The sequence below is a fragment of the Phragmites australis genome, chromosome 16 (genome assembly GCF_958298935.1).
Source record: "Phragmites australis chromosome 16, lpPhrAust1.1, whole genome shotgun sequence".
In the NCBI taxonomy this organism is placed as follows: Eukaryota; Viridiplantae; Streptophyta; class Magnoliopsida; order Poales; family Poaceae; genus Phragmites; species Phragmites australis.
The window spans coordinates 18,109,783-18,130,441 of record NC_084936.1 but is presented as its reverse complement, the minus strand read 5'-3'; the positions used below and the strand labels follow the sequence as shown (position 1 = coordinate 18,130,441).

The window sequence follows — 20,659 nt, the reverse complement described above, 5'->3', positions numbered from 1 at the left end:
AAAGCTTTTGGCAAGTATAAGGGAAGACATTCATTGAGAAGATGATATGAGTGTGGTGAACCGGGTCACTTCATAGCCGATTGTCCAAACAAGAATGACAAGAAAGATAATGAGAAGAAAGAGAAGTACCACAAGAAATACAAGAGCAAGTATCACAAGAAGAACTACAAAGGTCAAGCTCACATTGGTCAAGAGTGGGATTCTAACAACTCCGATGAAGGTGTTGCAACTATTGCTTTTGCAACCATTGCACCGACCAAGTCACTATTTGATCACTCAAGAGACGATGAGGCACCCATTTGTCTTATGGCAAAAGGGCGCAAGATATAATATTGATATTACTAGTGAGCATGGTAGTAGTAGTGATAGTGATGATGACTTGCTAGATAATTTAAGTAAAACATCTTTACCTAGCATGTATGAATTGCTTGAGACAATAGAAGGTCAAGAGGAAACTCTCGATAAGCAAGAAGAATTGCTCATCTTTGAAAAAGAGATAAACCTTAAACTTGAGAAGGACTTGATAAAGAGAGGGAGAAAAATAAAAAATTGGCTAAAATGCTTGAGTTAGTCAAAGCTTCAAATGCTAATCTTGAGAATTCAAGTGAAATACTTCAAGAGAAATTTGATTGCTTAAATAGAGTTCATAAAGCCCTTGAAGTTGAGTTCGAAATTGTCAAGAATAGCACCTCCATTTCTAATGATGCATCTTCTTCTACTAGTGTCTCAAACAACATTGATTGTTCTAAATGCAAAGATATTGATATTAATGCTTATGCTACTAACCCTAAATCTATGCAAGCATTAGCAATCCAAAATGAGAAGCTTATGGGGCTCCTTCACAATGGCCTTTTAAAGTGTCACATGGGTAGTAAGGCCTTCAAGAAGTATCTTGATTATCAAACAATCAACTTCAACCATAAAAGACTTGGATACTATCCTCCCAAGGGAAAGAAAGTTGAAACCTTGGTACAAAAGAAAGGATTCATCAACTTTGTCAAATCCAAAAGTATCCAAAACCATATTCATGCACCTCAAGCTACTTTTGATGTATTATATGTGCTTAAGAAAAATAGTCATGGTAGAATTGTTGCTAAGTATGTTGGTGTTAGACATAAGCATGTTTCTATTAAGAAATTCATTTGGGTACCAAAAGTGATTGTGACTAACTTGAAATGACCCAAGAAACTGTGGGTACCTAAAAATAGAACTTGGTCTATTCTTGTAGAACTATAACTCCAATGGAAGAAGTTAGGTAATCGATAGCGGTTGCACAAATCACATAACCGGGGAGAAATCAATGTTCTCATGAATTGATACAAGTGGATCATCACATGAGAATATTATCCACATGAGAATATTGTGTTTGGTGACAATGGAAAAGGAAAGGTAATGGGTTTATGTAAAATTGCAATCTCAAATGACCTTTCTATATCAAATGTTTTGCTTGTAAAATCCTTGAACTACAATTTGCTATCTGTATCTCAATTATGTGAAATAGGTTTCAATTGCTTATTTACCGATGTTGATGTGATGGTCTTTAAAAGAGATAACTCCTCAATAGTCTTCAAGTGTCATATGAAGGGTAAGCTTTATCTTGTGAATTTTTCATCGGATAAAGCAAGCCTTGAGACTTGTTTGATGGCTAAATCTAGTATGGGGTAGCTATGGCATTGTAGGCTGGCCAGTGCCGGTATGAGGAATCTTAATAAACTTCTAAAGGGCGAGAATATTTTGGGACTAACAAATGTTTTCTTTGAAAAAGATAGGATTTGTAGTGCATGTCAAGCCAGAAAGCAAATTGGATCACTTCATCCTGCCAAGAACATCATGACGACCACAAGACCTTTGGAGCTACTTCATATGGATCTTTTTGGTCCTATTGCTTACATAAGCATTGGTAGTAATAAATATGGATTAGTAATTGTTGATGATTATTCTCGTTCTACTTGGGTGTTCTGTTTGCATGCAAGAGTGAAACTTAACGAACATTCAAGAAATTTTCAAGAAGAGCCCAAAATGAGTTCAACATGAAGATCAAGAAAATTCGAAGTGACAACGGGAGTGAATTGAAGAATACTCAAATTGCAGAATTTCTTGATGAGGAAGGAATCAAGCATGAATTTTCGGCATCCTACTCCCCTCAATAAAATGGGGTTGTCAAAAGGAAGAGCTGCACGCTCATTGAGACGGCAAGAACCATGCTTGATGAATAAAAGATCTCTGATCATTTTGGGCGGAGGCCATCAACACCGTGTTTCTGGAAGAAAACATCATATGAGCTACTTACCGGTAACAAACCAAATGTCTCATACTTTCGTGTTTTTGGAATTAAGTGTTTTATTCTCAACAAGAAGCAAAAATCCTCCAAATTTGCTTCTAAAGTAGAGGAAGGTTTCTTGCTTGAATATGGATCAAATACCTATGCATACCATATTTTCAATAAAACCACCGGTTGTGTTGAAATCGTGTGTGATGTGATATTTGATGAAACTAACAGCTCTCAAGTAGAGCAAGTTGATCCTAATATTTTAAGTGATGAAGAAAGTTCAAGTGCAGTAATCAAGAGGGTGGCGATTGGTGAGATAAGACCACAAGAGCCTAAAGAAGATTCAAATCAATTATCTTCATCAATTCAAGTGGAGCATCCAAAGATCAAGAAGAATACAACACATGCCTTGATCAACATAAAGAAGATGAAGTTGAACCTCAATCACAAGTGCCACGTCCTAGAATTCATCAAAGTCTGCAAAGAGATCACCCCACCGACAATATTCTTGGTGACATAAATAGGGGAGTCTTTACTATATCTCGAGTTGCTAATTTTTGTGAATATTACTCTTTCGTATCCTCTTTGGAACCTTTAAACCTAGAAGACGCACTCGAAGATCCGAATTGGGTGATGGCAATGCAAGAATAGTTGAACAACTTCACCCTAAACAAAGTATGGTCGTTGGCAAAAAGGCCCAACTAAAACGTGATCGGCACCATATGGGTGTTACGCAACAAGCAAGATGAAAACAGGATTGTGACAAGGAACAAGGCAAGGATAGTTGCAGAAGGCTTCACACAAATTGAAGGTTTGGACTTTGGTGAGACATATGCCCCCGTTGCTATATTAGAGTCAATCTGTATATTACTTGCTTTTGCTACTCACCATGATTTCAAGCTTTATCAAATGGATGTGAAGAGTGTATTTCTCAATGGACCTATCATGGAATTGGTATATGTTGAACAACCTCCCGGGTTCAAGGATCCTAAATTCCCATCTCATGTCTATAAACTCCATAAGGCACTCTATGGGCTTAAACAAGCTCCTAGAGCATGGTATGAGTGCCTTAAGGATTTTCTAGTCAAGAATAACTTTAAAATTGAGAAAGTCGATACTACTCTCTTTACTAAAAAAGCTTGATAGTGATTGATTTGTATACCAAATATATGTCGATGACATTATATTTGGTTCTACTAATAAGTCTTTTAGTGATGAGATAAGAAAAAAGATGACCAAGTGGTTCGAGGTGTCAATGATGGCAGAGTTGAAGTTCTATCTGAGATTTCAAATCAAGCAACTCAAGGAAGGCATGTTCATATGTCAAACCAAGTACATCAAGGATATGCTCAAGATATTTTACATAGAGAACGCCACGCCTATTCGTACTCCCATGCAACCTAATGGCCATCTCGACCTCAACAATGATGGTAAACCCATGGATCAAAAGGTATATCGTTCCATGATAGGCTTATTGCTTTATCTTTGTGCATCTAGGCCCGATATTATGCTTAGTGTGTGCATATGTGCAAGATTTTAAGCCGCTCCAAAGGAGTGTCACTTAGTGCCCATTAAGATAATTCTTCGATATCTAGTTCATACACCTAACCTAGGGCTTTGGTATCCTAAAGGTTCAAGTTTTAATCTCATTGGGTATTCTGATGCGGACTATGTGGGTTGTAAAGTGGATAGGAAGAGCATCTCGGGTACATGCTAATTCTTAGGTAAGTCTCTAGTGTCGTGGTCTTCCAAGAAACAAAATCCCGTAGCCCTATCCACCATCGAAGCGAAATACGTTTCCACAGGTAGTTGTGCACAATTGCTTTGGATGAGGCAAACTTTAAAGATTATGGAATTTATATGAACAAAGTGTCTCTCTTGTGTGACAATGAAAGTGCAATCAAGATAGCCAACAACCCCATCCAACATTCCCGAACCAAGTACATAGATATCCGACACCAGTTCCTTCATGATCACTCCACAAAGGGAGACATAGACATACAACACGTAAGGACGGAAAACAATTAGCGGATATCTTCACCAAGCCCCTAGATGAGTATAGGTTTTGTGAGTTAAGAAATGAGCTAAATATCCTATATTCTCGAAACATGGCTTGACCCCTTGCATTAAATGTTTGTATATTTGCCTATGAGTTTGAACTAATATGGTGAACATGTCTTGGCAACGTGTTGTTCTCTCAATGAGCATATACAAACCACATGACGTGAATAAATTGATATTTTTTGCCAAAAAAAAAATGACCCTTGGGTGACTTATGCGCAAAATGTGAATCTAGTGCTAAGGGATCTCATTCTAAATGAATTTTGGTCCTAGTACAATATTTGGATTCATACAAGACCAATCTCTAAGTCAATTCACCACTATTGGTTCCATTTGCTCTTTTGATCGCTTGTCGGATTTATTGGTTCATCTTTATACCAATTTATCCATTATGATCTTCGGATCGTGTTGATCCGCTTGTGATTATAGCTTTGATTGATTGTGTGTTCGCTGATCACAAGTGGAAAAACATCAAAAGTGTTCAACTGATCAACCTCACTAATAGTCCTTCTGAATATCAGTTTCAAATTCCTTCAAAAACATTTGTTTTGCTGAATATCCGGTGTCCCAGACCGGAACATCCAATTAGTTAAAACTCCCAGATTCTTCCCTCAAAAAATCAGCATATCAAAACTTTTGATTCATACATCGGAACTTCTGGTCTTCAATCTTTCTGGAAATTAAAACGTATCGGAACTTCCGATCCTATGACTGGAACATCCGATGTGTTAAAGTTAACAAAACTTTTTACCATCGGTGAAATGTTTTCCTCCTCATTCTATCACTTTCACCGTTGCCTCTCACCTTGGTCTCATGCTCCACCGGTGACCGGACCTTCCGAGCCATCAGAACCTCCAGTTCTTCCTCCGATTTGGGTTCTACCTCGGCTGGAGACTCCGATTCCTCTCCGGATCGATGTTCTTCTCCGGTGTGTGCTCTCCCTCAAGGTATCTTCATCCCCTTCTAGGGTTTCTTGAAATGTTAAGTCTCTTATGAATCCATTTAGTGGAAGTACAGCATGTGGTCCTTAGATGTTGGATCTATACTCATCTCTCATAGTTGTTGGTAAAAATCATAGAAATCTTGATTTTGGTGGTGGACAGTGAAAGTCAGAACTTCCCGATCCATGTCAGAACTTTCGATTAATCCAATCAGAACTTTCGATCTTCTTTTGCTTGATCCCAAGTCTTTACGCATACCTATCTATCTCAGGATCAGTGATGAAGAAAGGTGGACTTATTTATGATAGGAGGATCAAAGTTAGAATCGATTCATCTCAACCAGAAAGCTCAAGACAAAGAAAGAACAAAAAGCAAGTAGCCGGTAGGGGTAGAAATCCAAATCCAACTATTCTCGTAATTGAGCGAAGCCCTCAAACTGCTAATGTTGGTAGAGGTGGTTCTACCACCTAGAAGAGGTGGTACCTCTAGTGCTCAGGTAGAAATTGAGGAAGATGTTGAGATGGATCCACAAGAGGAGATTGGACTCTTGAGGATGCACGTGCCTAAGAGAGCTAATAATCACCCAAGGCATTGCATCAGCTACAAGGGAAAATCCACTATTGTCAAGAAGCAAAGAGAATCATATCCTTTTGAGTTTGACAAGTTCTCCACTGATAATCATTTCTAGACCTTCTTTCGGTAGGATTACTATGAGTCAGTGATTCTTTCCATAAAGTATCCCACATCTCGTATGTAGTGGATTGATTAGAGCTACATGAAGAGACAAGATAATGACATGTTTAATGAAGTAATTGCAGCTTGTGAGTTTCATAATCTGAAGGGTATCATGGCATTTGAATATCCTTGGTGTGAAGAAATGATTGCCCAGTTTTATGCTACCAATTATGTTGATCATGATGATGCAAGGACTATCCATTAGATGACAAATGATACATGGTACAAGATCAAATATTCAGTGTTCGCTAGACTTTTGGGTTTCACTACAGATGATCGTTACAACACTGACAAAATCCATAATGAAAATGTCATGGAGACAGAAGAGATGCAGTTCATGTATGATATAGATGAAGAATACAAGCTTGGAAAAATAAAATATCTTCTTCCTTTTTATGCTTATCTTAACAGGATGGTGAGGAAGACAATTGCATCTAAAGATGGAGATGCTACGGTATTCTTTCTTATACCAGGAACTTGCATGCAAAAATGAAGAGTAACACAAAGTTTGATGTGTTTAACTTCATTTGGAAGGAGATTTGCTTTACCTCTCTTGATCCTAAGAGAGTATGTAGCTATGCACCTTATATGATATTTATGATTGAAAAAGTCACCAACCTCTCTTTTCACAAGGAAGTGAAGCACTCAAGGCTACAAATAAGGGTGATTAAGCGTGTTCGTTCCTCTCTGAGTGCGGAGTCACCACCACCAGAATTGACTTCTTCATCCTCCACCCTTCGGATCTTAAAGTCCATCTTTTGCTTATGCAAGAGTACTTCTGTGAGAGTTCAAAAGGAGAGGGATGCTAGGAAGAAGCTCACTAGGAGAGTTAAGAAGATCCACAGGCACCTGGATATTCAGCCACCTTGCTCTCTCGATGGTTCTGTTGATGATAGTGATGAGGATGTGATAGAAGATCCTTTCAGTACAGTTCTTGCTCATTCTTCTGCTTTTGAGTCCGATGGAGATGAGGATAGCGACAAGGAGGACAGCGACGAGAAGACCACTATCTTAGCTTCTTTCTTCTTTTTGGTGTCTTGATGCCAAAGGGGGAGAGAACAGTTTAATTATATCTTAGGACATCATCGTTTTCTTTCCATTGTTGTCAGTTGGACTTGTTTTATGTATTGAATGTTGTTTAATGTGTTGTAAGAACTTATTGTGCTAGTGTGATGTAATGTACTACTTTTCTGTATTGTGGATGCTATGTCATATGTTGTATGTTTAATTATGTTTCATATTGTGTGAGCTATCATGTCATATGCAATATCTTTTGATATATGTGAGATGGCATGCTATATTTATTCATACTCTCTTATGCCAATATTGCGCATGTTCACACTTGCACACCCGTAAATTCAAAGATATAGGGGGAGCTTTCACAAAATTTTCTTTCAAGATGTGCATTTATTTTTCAAAAAAAAAAATTATATAATGCACACCTTTAGGGGAAGCTCACCATATATCCTTGCATTCAAAAATAATTTCATTTAAAATCTCTTGTAAGCTTTAATCGTGTTGTCATCAATCACCAAAAAGTGGGTGATAGAAAGTGCATCTAGGCCCCCTATGTGAGTTTTGATGATTGACGATAAATGATTAAGGGACTAATATGTTCAATGAGTATTTTAATAAGTAAAAGTCCCAATGATGAAAGCTAAACGATGTTGGCGATCCCTAAAGAAGATGGTGCATGGTTATTCCTATAGTTATAGCATTTTACTTTAATTTGAGTATAGGAATGTCATACTATTAAGAGGGATGTAACGCTGAAATCTTTGTTATGATCTTAGTGCTCAAAGTCAATCCTTAGAATGAGAGACATAATACACAACATGGACACTTGTTTTTAAAACATTCTGTTGATATCGGAAGTTTCGATAGGTCATATCGGAAGTTCCAATATATGTCAGAGTGTCCAACGAATTAAAATTTTGAGTGTTTGGGAAGTTCTGTGTTGAATCAGAAGTTCCGATGTTGATCGGAGTGTCCGGCGTGTTAAAATTTTGAGCGCTCGAGAAGATCTCTGTTGAATCAAAAGTTTTGATGTTTTGGATCGGAAGTTCCGATGTTGATCAGAGTGCCAGCGTGTTAAAATTTTGAGCGCTCATGAAGTTCTCTGTTGAATCAAAAGCTATGGTGTATTTAGTCGGAAGTTCTTATGTGTGTATATTTCCATTTTCGGTTTGGATAGAGTAAGGCGTAGCTGTTACTTTGAATAGATTGGAAGTTCTAATCTTAAGGTTGAAAGTTCCGATGTGGGCTAGAAAAGTACATAACGGCTAGTTTTTGGAGGATACCCTATAAATATCCCTTCGCCTTACCCTCTCTGAGCTGTTGCTGCCTTGACAAGAAAACACCTCTCTAGATCCCTAAAGTTCACCTCTCCTCTCCCTTGCTTTGTGCTACATCTTGAGAAAGGGATTTGAGTGAGAGATCTAGTGAAAGTGATTTCAAGTTCATCTTTGAGCACTAGGTTTCATCTTCAAGCTTTGCTCCGTGTGCACTTGTTACTCTTGGAGATTGAGGTCTCCTAGACGGCTAGGAGTCATTCACGAGCCACCGATTCACTTGTGGTGCGTCGTGAGGAGTTTTTGAAGGCCGGATTCTGCCTCCGAAAGGGAAGGAATACCAAGTGGAGCGGAGGAGTGTTTTATGTAACCTCATGAGGAAAAGAGTTGAAAGAGACCCGGCTCAAGTGCGACCGAGCTCCTCAACGGAGATATGGGATCCCCTAAAGGATTTGAACTTCAGGAACAAATTTGTTGCATCTCCCTCCTTGGTTATTTCTTATCTCTTATGCAATTTCGAGCAATTCATTTACTATCTTGAGTTAGACTTTATGCTTGATGGTTTTACTTCAAATTGAATAGTATCATACCTTCTTGCATCAAGCGTTTCATAGTTTAACTTATTGTTGCTCGTAGATCTAGCTAAGTTCATTTTTTCAGGCATATCGGAAGTTTTGATCGTATACATCGAAACTTTCAGTTTAAGTCAAAACATCGAAGGAGCATTCCATAATAATCATAATAAGTATGTTGACCTAATGTACAATGGCATATACGATACCCCTAGTGGTGTACCAGAGTTTCACCTAACATGCCTTAAGGAATGTAAAAGGGCGAAGATCAATGGGACGATACACAAATTACAACGCCATCCTGATAGTGGTTATAATCGTACTGACTTAGAGTGAACTACGAGGAGGCTACTGAGTCCCAATAATCTCCAGCATCGCATTGCGCTAACGAAGGAGGAGGAGGAGGACCACGAGGTGGAGGAGGAGCATCCATATTGTGGCACAGGTAGGTGTATCATGGATCGATGCATACATAAGTGTCATCTAGGTGTATTATGGGAGGACTTGGCATAATCTCCACCTCCCTCTGCAAGTCAATGATTTGGTCTCGCAGTTGGTGGACATAATCTTGAATATGGTGCTGAACAGGAGGATCAACCCATATCGTGTATTGATTGCTATCAGGGTCACCGTCGGAAGCCTGTAGAAATATGAAGGTCATAATATATAATGTTTTATAAAAAAAGATACGAACGGTTATGGTGATATAGTTCTCATCCTACCAAACAGGCATCTGAAGAATTGACACCCCTATGAATGCTCACATCGTACATCTGAACAATGTAGTTGTAGCCATTGGAGCACTTGGCTCAGGGCTCATTCGGATGCTCGTAAATTCTTAGGTGACTTGGGTGACGAAAATCACTCCTATCCTACAAAGGTAAGTTACAGAGAAGCTCCTCATACTCAGTTGGACCAAATAAACCCTTCCATCTCACCGTCAGCCACCCCGCCCCGCCCCCCCCCCCCCCTCTTCTTCACCCCTCACACCCTTAGTCTCCATTGATCGTTGTGGCTTCAGTTTCTAGATACATGAGCCTTTTATAGATGTGTTGTACCAGCATACGTTCTTTTACTGTGGCGTAATATTACCGTCAAATTTATGTTACCCGTACACATCCAACCGTGATAATAAAATATGTACTCTATTTTAAGACATATCTTTTTTAAACCTAGCATTTTCAAAATTAGCCTTCTCATCAGTAACCTTTTCAGACATCGCCTTTTCAGACATTGCCTTTTCAGACCTAATTTTTCAGATGTATGCTTTTCAGAAGTAGGCTTTTTAGAAGTAGCATTTTTAGATGTAGACTTTTTAGAAGTAGGTTTTTTAGAAGTAACCTTTTTAGATGTAGGTTTTTTAGAAATAGGCTTTTCACAAGTAGCATGATCGGTTGATATGACAACACCTTAATGCAGAATCAACTGTTTCCCAGAGCCGATTTCTGTGGACTTAGTCCATGCACCGTCACGAATCTGCTGCATAAATAGATGACCTCCTGGCCACACGTACAACCAAACCAATAGCATCAACTTCCACAACTCTGACGAACATGGCATCCAATCCTTTCCGCTAGAAATACTTGTCGGATACTACACTTGATGGATTCGAGGTGTCCATGTGCTGGTGTGGAGACTTTTGTAGGGTCGTGAGATCCTCTGAGTTCTCCTACACCTACGGAAGGATGCTATTCATGTGCTGCAACTACGAGTATGATCCACCCCAGGGAAGTACAAATATTGGCTCCCACCGAGGTAATAACTTCTAGCCAAACTACTCAAAAATAACTAAGATTTATCACTTAATATTTTGGTTTTCATTGCAGTTGTCACCACCACTATGTGACTTCTTATAATGGCTAGATACTAGCAGTCGGAAACAGATGTGTTCCTCCTTCACACTGAGCACCGCACCACTTGGAGACGCTTCCATAACATGAAAGCCAATAAGAGGATGGAGGCTATGTTCAAGCTGATTAGGAGGAGGAGCAGAAAATGAGGGAGGAGTATAACCGCATGATGGCGAAGGCCCGTGAGGCGGAGAGGGAGAGGAAACGCGAGAGAGCACCTCGGGCGCATGAGACAGGACCAGAAGCAGCGAGGAAGGGAAAATACCCACATTACGATTAGTAGATCAGATGTTGTAATCCTGTTGTTTACATTCTCTAAGATATGTTAGGTTTAGACGCGATACTTGTTTATGTTATAATGATCGTGTACTATGCATGCCGCCGTCCGTGTATGTCGTTGTTCCAATTAATATCACCGTATTCAACTTTCCGTTTACATCAAATCCGGATATCCAAAATATCACACAAACATCTAATAGCACTGAACTAATCGACAACAAAAAAATTGTGGTACACAAACGCATATTCTACTGCAAATAAAGTTAAATTCAGCCACAGCAAGATGTCACATGTTCATTGAGCGACACCTTGTTATCGCCCATTCAGTGGGCGAGACTTTGCTTCGCCCGTTGAACGGGCAACACGTGGCCACCATCACTATTTTAATTAACTGACTGATGGAGCCTGTAAGATGTCACTGTTCATAAGACGAGATCTTATCTCACCAAATGAACGGACGATAATAACCTATTGTTACAAATTTTTAAGCGATCGTGTGTGTGTCTATATATATATATATATATATATACCCAATCCATATATTAGACCTGGCTACTGGGTCATCTGGTCCCGGATTTTCACTGGTCTCCATTGATACAGCGAACTTTTTATTTTTATTCTTTTCAATTTAAAAATTGTATATATATATTTATTTTGAAAAAATTATAGATTTGGATTCCTATTACCGGTTGAAAGGGTGATAGGCCACATAACAATTAGTTTATTGTCCTTCCAAGAAGCGATAGGTTCAAAAATAAAAAAATAAAAAAATTATGTTCTATTGTATCTAAAATTTAAAACTTATCAAAATAATTATAAAAAATTCTAAAACATTTATATTTAAAAATTAATCTTTTTTTTCATTACATAAATAATTTTCTAAGTTGAATTTTTTTAAAAAAGCATCTTGTATGCCACAAATTTTTTTTCAAAAATTTTCATCACTATTTTAATAATGTTTTGAATTTTGAGAGCATTAGAATACAATATTTTTATTTTAAAATTATCACCCTTCCAACAGACAACATATGTCTAGATTTGCAATTTTTCAAAACAAACACAACATATTTGCAATGTTTTGATTTAAAAATATAAAAAAATCCCGATCTAGGCATCTCGGCAGAGGCTGTAGGTGTTCGACACCATCCTGCTGTAGGGCAAACAGTTGCACATTACCTGAGATCATGCATTTAAACAAGTAAACCATGTTCACCAGTGATCAAATCATAATAATCATACCCAGCTTAACCTTGTAGCAAGCACTAAAATTAAGGTAACTAAAAGCCCACTCGATAAGGTGGGATTAAATCATCGACATTGGAGACAAAAACACTGCAAAAATTTCTTCTGTTGTTCAGAGGATACTAAGTGCAAGGTATTATTGATCAGTGTCAGCGCTACACCTTCAAGTACAGCGTCTACCTAAGTTAATGGAAGCAGTTCCAACTTCGTCTGAAAGACAAGCTTAGACGATTGTCCAAACGACCTGACAAAACTGGAGCCCGCTCAATGGAAAAACTGATCAAAATGGTATCTTCGGCCAAATTGGACAGCGTCCATGAAAAAGCCTGTTGGACTGCTGAGCACTTCGATCCTCCAAGTTACACGTCACCCTGCCGCCGCCGAAAGCTCAGAGTACCCAAGTGGAACCATTAGCGGAACAGTGTAGGTCCTTTTTTTACAACATGGGAGAAGTGATTTCCATCTTTTTGACAAATCTGGGTCATGAAGTGTGCCTTTGATGGAGAGCATACTTGACGACCTCGTAGAAGGAAATGACGATTCCAACGGATGGGCCAGCACGTGCAACGCGCGGACCAACACCAGTGAACAAACCTTTCGGGCCTCCAGACCTGCCCAGACAAAATAAAATCAATATAAGTGTGCAGTAAATCAATTAGTATATAAGATCAGTATTATTATCTCAATTAAACTAGAGCTAATAGAAAAACATGGCACTAGAGAGCCCCACATCACCCATTGTCATTAGCATTTAATCAAAATCTAATGGACATAAATGTACCTAAGGGAAACTCATTAGATCATACATCTGAAACCTACTACTACAATTTCTTAGAAATATTACAACTAAACATTCAAGTGGCTACATTATGCATAATACAAATCTACAATGTTCTTAATAATTCTTTCAATCAATGATAATACAGATCTTCGTCCTAAAATACATAAAAACGATTATTTTCTGCAACGAAGTGCAGGTTCAACACCAGTTCTTTAACAAGTCTAGGTAAAAGCTCAAAACAAACAAGATTCCCCAGCCAGGACCTCTCTGATTAGGAAAATGAAGCTAAGACAAGAGTAGGCTCTGGAAAACACTGTGAACACAGACCCGCATTTTGGTCCCTGGGTCAGTTATTATGAAATAATCCAAAGACAATATTGAATATTCCCTGAATAATACTGTCCCCTAGTTATTTTCATCATTTTATGCTAATTCAATCTTCCAACGGCCATCTGAACTCTGAACAACTTCATTATTGTTCCTAAATTCATATAAAACCAAGTTCTAAGATTTGGTATTATTTCTTCTATTAGTTTTAGAAATTTTTGTATTTATTTGTTACTTTTTTTTTGTTCCCTTGGTTTCATGTATAGACATTAAGAAGAAGTGGCTCTCGAGAGCCAACAAGAGCATGACCTAGCAAGATTCGACCAAGGCAAGTATACTCCTTGATCATATTGATCCTATTAGTTTAATTTAAGTCAGTCATTTTAGAAATTCATTATTTGTATTGTCTGCAAAAAAATTGCTATAACAATGTACTTAAATAAATTGAATCAGTATGGTCAAGGGATTGACTTGGATTGGTCAGAGCTTTGCTAAAGTCTTTCTCTAGCTAGCTTTTGAGGTCTACTCCTATGTCAAAGCCTAAACACTAAAACTAACACAAATAAACAACAAATGAATGCAAGTAAAATCTAAAAATTATTTTAAAAAATAGCACCGGATGGTGTCACCTGGTTTTAGATGAATTTAGGAAGACAAAATATCAACAGGAGTTTGAGCAAAGAACAATCTCCCAAAAGATTGAATTTTCGTTCAATGACAAAAATAGTAGGGGCCATATATTCTGGAGAATATTTCTTCCGATTGTTTTATAAATAGATACAGATACTGAAATGATGGCCCATGGTCCGCATCATGTCCACGGATTTAAGGGTACACCGTAGACCCTATTCACAGAATGTTTTACACACAAAAGTAGGTCCAGGGAATATTCTGAAATCTGTTAATCTAATATCTTTTAGGGCAATTTGTCCTCTTTAAAAATTTCTTGCCTGCAGGACATCTAGCGTCCTACTCCTACAGACAAAAAAACCGAGTGTCCTGCAGACAAGGAAATTTTTAACAGTGTCCTACAGCCAAATTCACGAAAAAAGTGTCCCCCAAACCAATTTTCCTTTCTTTTATTTATATACTGAATTTGAGTAGGACCTGCATACCATGCACTCATAGGGGTGATACCTGTTTTAAAAGAATTCTAGTTTCAGGTCGGCCCACATGTCATACACCTGGGTTGGGGACTGGGTTGTAAAAATATATCAATTAGGTGAACCCAACTGCTGTTGAACAAAGGCGGCACTTGGCTGCAATGCTATTAGAGTGCGGTCGGCAAAGTAGGAAAGCATAGTTCCACCAACATAAGCCCAATTGACTAACCCATACATCAGATTTAAAGCTCAAAACCAGCCCAACCAAAATAACAAATGTACAGCCCCATAAAAAATGATACTTTATTTGTTTGGGATGAGGTGTCTCCTTACCTCCATATCTCAATTAATGTTTGCCTTGTAGTCATTCTCATTGCCTTCTCCATATCCTTCTGAAATAAAAAAATAAAAAAGAGGAACAAGAACATGACAATAGGCAGCAGTGAAGTCATGCTGAGCATGCCAATATATGAAACTGGCAGCAGGTGAAAATAAATGGAACATAAAAGTATAAAAAGTATGAAATAATACACAAACCTCTATCTGTCTCCTTGTCTTTGCAACATCTAGAGGGCATGTAGCACCAGCAGCAAGACTACCTGCTACAAAGCCAGCAGCAAAGTTTGCTCCCAATACACTCGCTGCATTACCTTCTTCTCCAACAAGACCAAGCAGCTTTTTTCGAATCTGCACGCGGTGTTAGCAAAGTGAGATGCATAACATGCAAGTGTGGCATGAATTTAGCAAATAATAACATATCCAAGACCCAGAGAGCAGAAACTTACCGGCTCAAGAGTTGTCCAGCATATAGCAGAGAAAGGAACATCCCGAGCAAGTTGTGCACCCACCCCAGTCCACAGAACACGGTAGTTTTGTACTGTTTCACCATTCATCATTTAAAACAATTAAGCTGTTAGAATCAAGAATTTGGAGACCACCAAAAAGAAAAGATGTTGCTGATATGTCATCCAATTAAAAGGAATTTGTATAATCTACTACTTACGGAAACAAATAAAACCAACATACCATTCTGACTTGAACTTGCAAGCGGTGAGAGAACCCCAACCAACGTTTTCCACATTCCAGGAGGCTTTACTCCAGGTCGAAATTCTTTATATGCCTGTTACCATAGAATAGTGACTATTTGATACTTTAAAAATTGAATGGAGGGAAAAGTGTCACATAGGACTAACTAGTGCCCAAAAAATTGATTTTCGAAGACCAACAGACCCTTAAAAAATCAAAGACAGTAAATGATCTGACATGAATTCATGTATATGATTATGACATAACAACTAAATTGTAAATTGTTGATCTGACATGAACCCATATATGAAACACTTCAGATGGAGGTGTACCTGCATTCGTGTCCTTGCCAACTCAATTGGAGAACAAGCAATGCATGCTAATGAACGTGCAACTGATCCTGCTACTAGCGGGGCAAATGGTGTCAAGCCAGGAGCATTACTTCTTGTGAAATCTTCAATCCAGTTGCGGAATATATCATAACAAGGCAAGTATATTCCAACCTGTTTGTGATTAAGAAAATTAGTAACAAGCAAGACTCAGTTTAAACATACAACGTAAGGTGGCTTCAAAACATTAGGTTGTGTGAAGGAAAAAGGGAGGAGAGAGGAGGGAATCTTAGATAACACGATCCACAAATTGCTGAATGATATGTCTAAACCCAAGATAAATAATAATACCATGGGCCTCAGTTAGCGCATTGGAATTATTTGGACATACAAAGCACTATTTCGAAGTGCAGATTACTATAAGAGATAAACCCAATAAGGCAGCTTCTACAAAGATGGATTATACATATCTCAGCAGACTACGCACAAAATGCGCTAAATTTATCTTAAAATCCAAGTGCAAATGATATGAATACTTCAAATAGGACAGATTGGAACTACTAACTATATGTTTCCCACGCATCAGAACAGCATAGAACATTTAACAGAATAACAAAGGACTATGTCCAACACAATGGAATGTACTTAAAGAGAACTCACGGTTGGTACAGCTAATGCCAAGCCTGCATTGGTACCTCTCCATAATCTACCGAATCCCTCCTGAAAGAACCCATTAAGCACAGTTGTAAGTTTAACTACATACCAAATGTTGCCACTTATATGTGAGAGACTAACAAGAAGAATTAACATTGCATTACCTGTCTAACAACTTTCAAGAATACATCTAGTGTTCCCTTGTACTGGAAGCAATCAGGAGGGCAAACAGGCTCACTTCCCAATATGATACCACGTGTGCATGATGGAGAACATCTGAACTCAGACAGAATCTGAAAACATTGACACACATCGGCATCAATCCTCCAGTCTATGACACTTGTTTGAGGATTAAACCCATAAAAATGAAATGGGACTGTTGACTACCAACTGGCAATGTAGCATCAATAGCCTTTTCATAAATGAAATTATCTTAGAATATCAAGTAGGACTTTGAAAACACTGATATCAAGAGCATTGCATTTTTTCAATAAAATTATGGTCAGTGGTTTCATCAAATTTTACTTGTCCATTTTCCTTAAAGAAAAGACAGGATGCACCACAGCTAGATTTTCAATGTGATATAAAGAGCAAAAGGCAATAGCTTCAACTAACGAGTCAACATCTACGTCAACTAAAAAAATTGGGTTCTCTACACGCATTAATTTTAAGATTGGTTACATCCAAAATCAGGTGCTTGCTAAAACTTAGGGTCATGGCACCTGTCAAAATTATCACAATTTCCTTCTACCAACCAGCAGTACACTTACCCAGTCGCCTTCTAGCACAATCAATAGCATCTCTATCCCATCTTCTACCAAAGAGCAACATAGTTAACCTCTTTAACCCACATCCACCATTGTGCAATCACAGAACACCCCTAACGAGCTTGTTGAACAAGCAAAGGAAGAAAATGAACTCAGAACTGATTTGGGTGGGCTAGTGAAGGGGTCGGCTGATCACCAGCACAAACACAAACCAAAGCTACGCGCTTATGCCATTTCTTACTTGCCCTTCTAGCCAAGCATGAAAATCACGAAAACCATGTCCTGAAATATACATGCTCTTAGCCCAAACAAGCACAACGGTAAACGGCCTACACTCGAGTAATGAAAATCAAGGTAAAAATTTGGATCACATCACAGACCTATCCAATCCCACAATGATCATACCAAAATTGCACATACACACAAGAAACACTAGCTTCATTTTGCATTCTGCCGTAATCTATCACCCCCAAACACATAAAACCCGCACGATTGGATCATCCACACTCGAAATCAGAGGTCAGGCACTGAGGCAACCACCACCAAATCCCACACCACGCGACGCAGAATGAGATCGGGTCATTACCGCATCCGGCCCGAGCGCCGCCATCTGGGGTGGGTGGTGGTACAGCACCCCCGCCGCCTGCGCCTGCAACCTCGTCTGCATCGAGACACGAAACGCGTTAGCCACCGAACCGGACGCGCAAAACATTGGCCTTAGCGACCAGGTTCATCAAGGACTTGGACCGACCTTGGCGACGTCGAGAGGGTTGACGATGACGGCGGAGAGGAAGGCGGCGCCGGCGGCGGAGAGCGCGCGCTCGACCATCCCGAGTTCCTGGTCCGCCCCCGCGGCTGGCGCGGGACCCGAGGAGGAGGGGGATGGAGAGGAGCCCTGGTGCGACGGCGCGGCGCCGCCGGAGAGGTCGACCCGCGAGGCGGCGGCGGTCATCCAGGTGGGGAGCGAGCCCCTGGAGCAGCCTGCCATGGCGCTTGCCTGGCACGCGAACCCTAGCTGACTCGGCCCGGCTCGATCCGGGTGGAGGTGGGCGGTGCGGCTGCGGCCGTGGTCCCCTCTCTCTCTCTCTCTCTCTCTCTCTCTCTATAAGAAGAGGAAGGAGGAGGAGGCTCCTGGAATGGAGGAGACGGAGGGAGGAGAGGAAGAGGGGTCGGTGTCGCTTTCTAGAGAAGTCCTGTGGGGAGCGGCGTGCGTTGAAGAATTAGGTTTTTTTTTCGTTGGGAGAGTTTCGTACTTTCGTGTCTCGATCTCCATCTTTGGTTCGGACTAAAAACCCTTTGAATTTGGAATTTGGTTTCACCCGTTTCTTTTTCTTTTTTGCTTCCTTTGGTTAAACTAGTTATATGCATGTATATTGTAACGGAAGAAAAAAAATCATGAGATAAAATAGTTGATAGATCAAACGTATATATTGTAATAAAACAAAAATCAATTTGTAATACAAAGTTGATTGATATATAAGTTCCAATAATATAGAAAAGTAATTCAGATCGTACACGTAGATTGAATTTTACACTGTATCAGTAAGATCGATATTACTTCACCGCTTCCCATTGTGTCAGTGAGGACATGCAAGAAGATTCCTTCCATATTGTTCTTATGGTTTCTAGTTTTTGATTAACTTAATTCTGTTTTTGATGGTGCAGATGGACGTTGAACCAACTTCTCTCACCTATTCACTTGAATTGACAATGAAGTTCTAACGGTTGATGGGGTTTATCATGACCAGAGGTCCAGCGGTATGTGCCTAGACCTAGAACTTGATGTCTATGGCTTGCCATCACTCCTTGTCGAAAACAATCTTAGAAATGGTACTTACTTTAAGAGAATAAAACAGCTTAGATCTAACTTAAAAGAAATTAGGCACAAGCTTTCTATAAGAATATATGTAAGATGATACTCACCGCTAAATGCCTTCTTATCGGAGATAAAAGTATCACAAAGATATGCAATAGCAAAGGACCTAACCAATAAGCCCACAATGTAGCCAGTGGTCATTGTTTGTGCACAAACATGAATTGAAGGATTAATCATCAAGTACAAGAATTGAAGAATATGAAGAATATGAATAACAAATGCTATAGATATTGTTTGTGTCAAGTACAAGAACCGAAGAATATGGCAAGCCTGAAAATAGACCCCACAAACTATACAAATAATTTCCTAACCAAACTATAAGATCAGATGCTTTCAAATGCACAACAACATAGACTCCAAGAGATAGATAAACAAACAAAGTCCCACAAACACATAATCGATCAACACTGAAGGCAATGAAAGGCTTTTTTTTTTTGTCCATCATGCGCATATGTGTGCTATACCAACAAATGACTACCATCAACTACTTATGACACCAAATTAAGTGCTACATCCAACATTTGTCCTCATCAAACAAGTGACTTTATGAACTCGCCATGCTTACGGTGATAGAAACATATCAACAGTACGATTTTAAACTATGGTTACCATAAAATGCTAAAACTTAAAGAGCAGTGAGTTGTTTGGATAGAGGTATTGGGGGTAGACGGGTCACGGGTGGTCTCGTACTCTGGTTAGGTGAATGCAAAACAAATCGAAATCAACACAACACTACGCGATCAAACATCCCCAAAGGAAAACTTGAATCGATCAAACGCAACTGTAATATGATTCTTGGCTTCAAACAAATCGCAACAAACAACATTCCGTCCCCAAACGAAACATTTGAATTAGAGGGATTGCCGCAAAAGAAAATGCTCTGCGGAGCATAATGAACAGCTAGGTCCGGATGGACCTCCACTCCACGCCGCTCTAGGGAGGATGACGAAGAAGACGAGGGCGCCTACAGGAGAGGTGCCGTTGAGGTAGAAAGATACCTGGATCTGGATGAATCTGGTGGAGGCGACGCGGACGAGTGTGCGAGCGATGGACGCGGATGGGCTGGCGGAGCACATGGGCGAGTAGGGCGCCCACGGAGTCTGTGAGGACGAGGAGGCCCGGGGAAGGGAGGAGCCAGAGGGCAACAATCCAGAAGAGGAGGGACAGTGCGAGGATGACTGTGGGCAGAGGAGGGCCGAAAGCGCCGGAAATGGGTGGTGGTTCTTGGAGGAGGAGGAGGAGGTGGTGGCGAAGTGGAGGAGGTGGCGACGGCGATGAAGTGGAGGAGGAGGAGGAGCGCAATGACGGAGAGGAGTGCGAGGAGCGGGGGCAGCGCGAGAAGATGAGGAAGGGAGGGGAGTGCGCGGGCAGCCGAGGCGAGGAGGAAGAGCGTGTGCAGCGCGAGGACGCGGAGGAGCGTGACGGCTTACGGGGACGAGGGGGTGGAGGACGGGAGGCCGCGAGCTTTTGATGGGGTGAGAACGGGCATGGAGGGGAAGCAAAAGGAGGGGTGCGTGGAGAGGCATGGCAACACAGCCAAGCGGAGGTGGGGCGCG

At 40.0% G+C, this 20,659-nt stretch overlaps 1 protein-coding gene across 1 annotated transcript; it reads right to left on the bottom strand.

The window, feature by feature from the left end:
• Nucleotides 1–12,197: 12,197 nt before the first annotated feature.
• Nucleotides 12,198–18,416, bottom strand: LOC133895668 (mitochondrial carrier protein MTM1-like). Its single transcript, XM_062336133.1, has 10 exons — nucleotides 17,979–18,416; nucleotides 17,814–17,888; nucleotides 16,625–16,753; nucleotides 16,467–16,526; nucleotides 15,810–15,980; nucleotides 15,478–15,571; nucleotides 15,237–15,328; nucleotides 14,989–15,138; nucleotides 14,785–14,843; nucleotides 12,198–12,851 (listed from the first exon to the last, which is right to left on the bottom strand). Exons 1-10 carry the CDS (start codon nucleotides 18,213–18,215, stop codon nucleotides 12,722–12,724), a joined length of 1,197 nt encoding a protein of 398 aa, XP_062192117.1. The 5' UTR covers nucleotides 18,216–18,416; the 3' UTR covers nucleotides 12,198–12,721.
• Nucleotides 18,417–20,659: the final 2,243 nt, after the last annotated feature.

What these genes read in the sequence shown, in the direction of transcription:
- LOC133895668 (XM_062336133.1), bottom strand. Translation starts at nt 18,215, where the DNA reads ATGGCAGGCTGCTCCAGGGGCTCGCTCCCCACCTGGATGACCGCCGCC. An exon ending in TGGCATTAGCTGTACCAACC is followed by an intron (nt 15,981 to 16,466) that starts GTGAGTTCTCTT and finishes AATCACAAACAG; the next exon opens with GTTGGAATATACTTGCCTTG. An exon ending in ACATTAATTGAGATATGGAG is followed by an intron (nt 12,852 to 14,784) that starts GTAAGGAGACAC and finishes TTGTCTGGGCAG; the next exon opens with GTCTGGAGGCCCGAAAGGTT.